This window comes from Buceros rhinoceros, unplaced genomic scaffold, assembly GCF_000710305.1.
Source record: "Buceros rhinoceros silvestris isolate BGI_N320 unplaced genomic scaffold, ASM71030v1 scaffold15834, whole genome shotgun sequence".
Taxonomy (NCBI): Eukaryota; Metazoa; Chordata; class Aves; order Bucerotiformes; family Bucerotidae; genus Buceros; species Buceros rhinoceros.
In genome coordinates, this window is record NW_010408972.1 from 14,531 (window position 1) to 21,935 (window position 7,405).

General features: G+C 50.4%; 1 protein-coding gene across 2 annotated transcripts in view; it reads left to right on the plus strand.

Moving 5' to 3' along the window:
- Positions 1-7,405, plus strand: part of ACSL6 (acyl-CoA synthetase long-chain family member 6) — a 26,720-nt gene that overhangs the window by 251 nt on the left and 19,064 nt on the right. For both annotated transcript variants that reach the window (XM_010135073.1, XM_010135072.1), the window contains exons 2-8: positions 1,607-1,721; positions 3,172-3,236; positions 3,682-3,783; positions 3,928-4,027; positions 4,523-4,701; positions 5,225-5,257; positions 6,284-6,335. In XM_010135073.1, the coding sequence (XP_010133375.1) occupies positions 1,607-1,721; positions 3,172-3,236; positions 3,682-3,783; positions 3,928-4,027; positions 4,523-4,701; positions 5,225-5,257; positions 6,284-6,335 (646 nt within the window). The remainder of the gene's footprint in view (positions 1-1,606; positions 1,722-3,171; positions 3,237-3,681; positions 3,784-3,927; positions 4,028-4,522; positions 4,702-5,224; positions 5,258-6,283; positions 6,336-7,405) is intronic.

A 7,405-nucleotide genomic window follows, 5' to 3' on the forward strand; every position in this document is an offset into this window, starting at 1 on the left:
AGGGCTGTGAAGCCGCCCTGCGACCTGCGCATGCAGTCGGAGGAAGTTGAGGTGAGGCCAGGGGCACCCCGGCGGGAGAGGCTGGGGTTCACCAGGGGTTGGCAAGCCTGGAAATGACCCCAAGGGATGCCAGGAGGTGCTTTGGTTTGTTCTGAGGGCTCCCCAACCTCATCCCAACACCAGCCATGTAATGTGCTGTGACAGGCATCGCTTCGCTCCTTCATTCACCTTTTTCTGCAAACTGGTAAACGAGAATCCAGCCTGTTAATTGATTCTCTTAAATTTCCAATAACAATTTGGTCTTTGATTTCTTAAGCATCCATGACCAAAAATTACAGGAGCTGCCATGGCATGGGAGAAATGTCTGAAAGGGAACAGCCGATACAATCGTATCGCTGGCACTTCCCGCGTGTGCCCGCTACTGAGTTTGCTGCTGCAAGCTTGGTAATAATCAGAAAAAGTAGACCTGATTCCACGCTTAGAGGCTGAGGAGTTATTAATTTTCACGCTTGCAAAAGGTTTTAAAGTTTAATGTAGCTGTTCCATTTTAAAGAGCAGAAATATTTCTGAAAATCGTTTCCACTTAAATTGATAATCTGAAAGAGTGATGAGAATTTTAACAGCCTTTTGTGATGTCCCCTCTAAAACGATATTGTCTCTAACTCCAACAGCTTTTTAAAAGGAGGGGAGGAATACACATTTGCCAAGGTGTTTTTTCCCCTGTGGTTTGGGCTTTAGTGAGGCTTTCTCCTGGGTCACAGCCCAGCCCTGGTTCCGTCACTCTCCCTCGCCCACATCTAGACCACCCATACTGAACCCACACACTGTGCTCTGGAGTCTGGCCTCTGCTTTAGTCTGTCCTTCATGTTGGTCTAGATGTCCTTGAGAAGGTGCCCATGGTGCCAGTCCTGGGGACCTGTGGAGCCCAGAGCAGTCGCTCTCCCCAGCACGTCCCCACTCCATTACTTCAGAATCTGTAATTCCTCTTTAAATCTCCTTGGGAAATATCAGCTGTCTCCCGTGGCAATGAGCTGGGTCAAGTGCTCCTCTCTGGGCAGGTGGTTTCCCATGTTACTGGGGTGCTGAGGTGGAGGTCCCACATCTTCCATCCCTTTGGGTGCTGGGGCAGGAACATGGTGGCTGCAGTGGTCTCTCTGGCACTTGGGGAACGTGCTGCTTTACGGTTCAGGGTTTCCCCATCTCTCACCCATCAGGCAGTGCTGTCACATTGTGTCATGTCATGTTGGGAGAACTTCTAGCAGCCTTGCAGTACTTAAAGGGGGCTACAGGAAAGCTGGGGAGGGGCTCTTTATCAGGCAGTGTAGTGATAGGACGATGGGTAATGATTTTACACTGAAAGAGGGGAGACTTAGATAAGATATTGTGAAGAAATTCCTCACTGTGTGGTGAGGCACTGGCACAGGTTGCCCAGAGACCTTGTGGATGTCCCGTCCCTGGAAGTGCTCGAGGCCGGGCAGGACGGGGTTTGAGCAACCTGCTCTAGTGGAAGGTTCCCGAGCCATGGCAGGGGGGGGGGAAGTAGATGGTCTTTAAGGTCCCTCCCAACCCAAACGATTCCATGATTCTACGATTCTGTGTCACACAGGGTTTGGCCGGTGCACGCCGGTCGGTGATTGGGGACAGCCCGCAGCTGCTGACGCACTACTACGATGACGCCAGGACCATGTATGAGGTCTTCAGGAGAGGATTCAGCATCTCTGGTGAGAACCTGGAAGCAGAGATGGGGAGAGGTGGAGGACCAGGCGATGCAGAGACCCAAACGATCCAGGAGGCTCAAAGGCTTAGGGAAGCTCAGAGAGCGTGGCTGAAAGTGCGGGAGCCCAGAAAAGCACGAGAGACCCAAATGGGGTAGGAGAGAGACCCAAAGCATGAGAGACCCAAAGGCCAAAGGAGCACAGTGGGGGCCCAAGCAAATGGACATCTTGGGGGCCGGGGAACCAAAGAGTAGAGGCCAACAGAGTGGAAACCAAGTGAAGGGAGACTCAGAGATGGAGGCCTGAGGGGTGGGGGCCAGGGAAGTGGGTGACGCTTGTGGAGCATGGGGCTTATAATTAGGGTTATTATTTGCAACGTACATTATTTCACCCTTAATGCCATTGAATTTTACTGTGCAGTCTCTTGGTACCAAGAGATCTTTTTACCGCCACCAACAGCTTAGCGTTCTGTATTTTGCAGCATCAGCAAAGCTCATCACACATTATTCATTTGCAGAGCATTTCTGAATACATTAAACAGGGCTGATCCGGGAATAGAACTGTGGAACCCAGCAGAGCTCCTCCTCCGCTGCCAACGCTGATGCTTATTTCTGCTCATTGCTGCCTTTTCATCAGTTACTCACCCAGCTTAACCTTTATTCCACAACAGGGCAGGGTAAGGGACTCTGCCAAAAGCTCTTAGGAAAGCTGAGAGTGGTGGATCAGACCATCGCCCTCACCCCAGGATCGATGGTACCATCAAAGAGCTCTCACGCACTTGTGAAACATCATTTCCCACTCAAAAAAAGCCATGACAACTCTTCCCTGCTCCCTCATCACTATTTCTGTGTCTGCTGCTGATGTCGTCCTGCCTCATTAAAAACACCAGTTTAATTGTCAGGTTGTTATTTTTGGTACCACCAAAGTATTCCACTCAGTGGAATTGCGAATATTCCACCCCATGGGACAGGGGTAAATCAATAACTCAGGAGGTGTATGGAGAGATGGATCTTCTGCAGCTAAGTACAGTTAGCAAATTAATTAAACTTCTCAAATGTTCCTCCTGTCATGTAGTGCTGCGTATTGTTTTACCTTCCTCCAGAGCAGGCTGTGCTAAAAATAGCAGTTTTCACTTTGAAGTGTTTAAATCAAAAGGCAGCGGAAGCAGCGGGAGCCGCTGTTTGGGATGAAAGCCCTCATCAGATGCTAACGCTCACATTACCTTCGGAGAAATGTCATTTCACGAGGCTGCTGTCCCCGCTGCTGCTCAGGGAGGGGGGTCGAAGCGCCAGTTTGGGAGGTCTCATCAGCTGCTCTCCCATTAGATCGGGCTTGCCCCAGGAACAGTGGATTCCTCCTCTGAGGGCTCTGCGGCGTCCTGCAGCGTGGCGCTGGGCAGAGCGTTACCTGCCGGCACTGCCTCCGTAACTCCATCGTCTCTGCTTTTGTCTTCCAGAAAATGGCCCCTGTCTGGGGTTCAGGAAGCCCAAGCAGCCCTACCAGTGGCTGTCCTACAAGGAGGTGAGCTGGGAATGACGCCCCCCGCACAACCTCCTCTCCCCCAGTGCCCTCGCCCTCCCCAGCAGAAGAAGGGCTGTCACGGTGCCCGGCGGTAACATGCACACGCTAGAGCGGGAGGTTACTAACGTGCCACGCAAGGGCTCTCGGTTCCCCGAGCCAGGCACATGCCGGCGTTATCCAGGTGTGTTATATAGGAGTGTCAGCTCTCGAGGACCCACTCCGTGCCATGAACCCACTCTTGACAGTGGCACTGACACACTCCAAAGCCATGGGGCACTGCCAGCCAGGGGTCAGCTGCTAGTTAACAACTGGTGATAATGGAAAACATAGGGCCTTTAGATGGCAACGGTAGTAATTTGAGAGCCTCCCTGCGTAAGTCGTCGCTTAGTTAGTATTGCTTATACTCCTCTTTTTAATGGGGTTTTTTTTCCTCTCCAACTTCCAGGTGGCTGAAAGAGCAGAAGCTCTGGGCTCAGGCCTTCTTCAGCAGGGCTGCAAGCCATCCACAAAGCAGTTCATTGGGGTCTTTGCTCAAAACCGTCCAGAGGTGAGGTTTTAAGTTCAACTTGATGCTGTTTTAATAAAGTTCCTGACTTGTGAGCTTGCTTTGTACTTGAGGCTTGTTCTCAAGCATGTTAAATCTGCTCCCATCGCCCCCCTCTCACCTTCGTGCTTTGCTGTCCTCCTGCAGTGGATCATTTCTGAGCTGGCTTGCTACACCTACTCCATGGTGGTGGTTCCCCTCTACGACACCTTGGGTCCTGGGGCCATTCGTTACATCGTCAACACAGGTGAGAAACAGTGCTTTGTTGCTCAGAATGTTTAATTTTCTTCTGCCTCACTAAAGATTGGTGATTTTTACCCATTGAGTGTCCTGAAGTCACTTAGAGAGGTTCCTGGGGAGCTGCGTGTCCCCACACTGGGTCAGAGCTGCCTCTGCTGCATTTGCCACGCGCCCGGTCATGCACAGCCGTGGACGGGGCTGCGCTGGCTGCTGGAGTTACTGCACGGCCACCCACTCTGGTGCTGCCTCATACTCTGGCTCCTGCATTTTTTAGCCCACATGGTTAGCAATTTTAGCATTTTGAACTGAATCCCAGAATAATTGTAGACGTCAGCTACAGCTTCGGCATCTAGGTTAGCTCAAACTGCAGCGATTTTCTAAGAGAATAGTGTGTTATTTCTGTTGTTACCAGAACTGATACCATGTCAGCTGTGAGCCAAGCAGCCAGACTTGCATTAAAAATATTTACTGTAAACAACTAGTTTGGCTGCTTTTCTTCCAGCTGACATTTCCACAGTCATCTGTGACAAACCTGAGAAAGCTAGAATACTCCTCGACCACGTGGAGAGGAGAGAAACGCCGGGCCTGAGCTCCATCATCCTGATGGACCCGTTTGAGAAGGAGCTGGTGGAGAGAGGACGGCGCTGTGGAGTTCGCATCCAGACCATGCAGGAGGTGGAGGTAAGTTTGCTTTCCCTCTCTTTTTATTATATTTTGCAGTTTCCATAAAAAGGCAGTAAAATGTACAGGGACTCGTGAACTGCGTGGCAGGTTCAGTGTCTGGAGAGCACAAAAGAGCAGCTTGTGGTGGTTAATATTGATGCGTCGCTCGGCGCAGTTGTCTCTGAAGTGTTATTCCGTGTTGATAGGAGCCAACATTTCAAACCTTCCTACTCAAATAAAACATCAGCTGCTATTTAAGCCTGGGAAGGGGGCTGCTTGTTCGAGACACTGTCCTCCTACATGTAAGCCTACAGCCTTACACTTTAATGAAACAGCCTGGAGCCAACCCCGGCATTACTCAAAATCCAAGGATGGCACCACAGTTAATGCAAGAAACTGGATAGAAAAGATGACCAAGGTGTTAGCAGGAAATTCTCTGCTCCAGCTCCTGCTCTCCCTTCGTGCTTTGCAGGTGATCAGCAAGTGGGTTATACCACAGGGATTCAAGTGGAAATCATTTTTGTTCCTTTATCTCTTGCAGGACTGTGGCCGTGAGAGTCGACATGTGCCTGTGGTGAGTGCTGGCCTGCTGCTTTTCCTGCTTAAAACTGCAGCTGGCTGCGATAGCTTGACTCCACTGACGAGAGGGGAGGGCGTGCTCTGGGCGGAAGGGAGCCTGCGGGTCTTTAGGGATGGTGCCTTGTGACCAGTTCAAGGGGTGATGGGTTAAACTGGAAGGAGATTCACACTAGAGAGAAGGAAGAAGTTTTTGATGCTGAGGGTGGTGAGACCCTGGCCCAGGCTGCCCAGAGAGGGGGGAGCAGCCCCATCCCCGACACCGTGCCGAGAAGGAAGAGATTTTTCACACTGAGGTGGGGAGACCCTGGCCCAGGCTGCCCAGAGCGGTGGGAGCAGCCCCATCCCTGGCACCACCCCAGGTCAGGTTGGCCCTTGGGGCTCTGAGCCCCCTGCTCTGGGTGCAGATGTCCCTGCTCCCTGCAGGGGTTGGACTGGGGGAGCTGTGACGGTCCCTGCAACCCAAACCAGTCTGTGATTCTACGATTCAAAAACTTTCAAAAGCAGCCTCTGATTTTCAGGCCACTTATTTATTCATTCGTGACCCAAAATAGCTCACACACTCAGCAGTGCTGAGAAGACGGAAATACTACTGGAAACGGGAGCACTCAGCACCCTCAGAAAGTTGTTCCCTGTTGTGGATACCCCCACATTGCCAGAATTTATCTGGAAATCAGTAAATTATGTCAAGTTTCCCCACACACCTTCAGGTATCGATGGTGTCTTTGAACACACTAATGGCAAGACAAATATTCCACCAAAGTCTTCTTGCACTAAATGGTGCACAAAAAAAAAAAAAAAAAAAAAAAAGGAGAGGGGGGAAAGAAAAAGAGTTGGCACCAACTGATAAACCTGATGAAAAGAGATTTATCATCGTCTTTCATATGTGCCAAAGGGAACGAAAGCGTCTATGGCAGAGCTGAAATACCACTGGTTTGGTCTTTAGGGGTACACAGTGACAACGGCCGCTGACCCTTCTGCCCTTGATTGATGTGCTTTTCTCATTCTCCTTGTGTTTTTTTAGCCTCCTCGACCAGAAGATCTATCAATTGTCTGTTTTACTAGTGGCACTACAGGTAAAAGAAGAGGCATTTTAATCTTGAAATGTTAGAACAGATTATCAAATTAATTATTAATTCCACCTCAGTGTGTGCAAACTCGCTGTGACATGGCAATGGTGTTTCTACGCATTTCTAATATTTAAGAATATGCATAAATAGACATTTCTGTAGATTGCAAATTAGAAATGATGATATATTTATTTTCCCCTTGCATTCCCTGACGTACACTTTGGCAGGATGATTCTCCAGTGGTCTGGAAATCTGCCCATGTTTCTGCTTCTCGTTTGACAGTGTGGTTGTGCAGTGCTTGATCAAATATTTAAAAACCCCAGACATGTGGGTTCACAGCTTTCCATGCTCTATATCCTAAGCACACCAGTGTCCCCAGCTCCGCAAGTGTCCTCAGTACCTCTGTCTCCTCCGCAGCGTGCCCCAGCTCACTCCCCTGTTGCCCATCTCCTCAGGTTGGTCGTGGGGCACCTCGAGGACGAGCCTGGGCAGCTCACGCAGTGGGTACTCGCATGCTACCGGCCTCTTTTCCTTGGAGAGGAGCAGCATCGTTTTCCTGCCTGTTCTTAGCAGACGCTTCTCCTCTCTCCAGACCCTGGTTGTCATATGGCTTGCAGGGATTTCCTTCTCTTGAGAACTCAACCTCTGTAACGTCTTCCAAAAAAGCTGTACAGGGAAGGACCATGCTCCAGGAACTGCTGGAGCAGCTCTTCCAGGTTCACCTGTGCGCTCAGGATTGCCTAACCCTTGGTCCTACCCCAAAGCATCCTCGATTTGGCCTCCACTCATTTAGGAAAGCAGAAGACACCGCTTGGCACCAAGCTGCCCTCCAAAAAGAGAGTTGCTCGTGCTGCACAGCCTGCAGATCAGGCTGAGCAAGAGGGGACATCTTCATCTTCCACCTCCTGGAGAAGACTTGCGCTGCAGATCAGGTAGGCAACTGCTTATCATCTCCAAGTACAAACTCAAAATGTATTCAAAGGCTTTGGTTTCCTTCACACATTGTTCTTGGTCTGACATCTGAGCACTTCAGAGTCCCCAAGGCTGGGCACTGTGTGCCCAGAGCCTGGCACTCT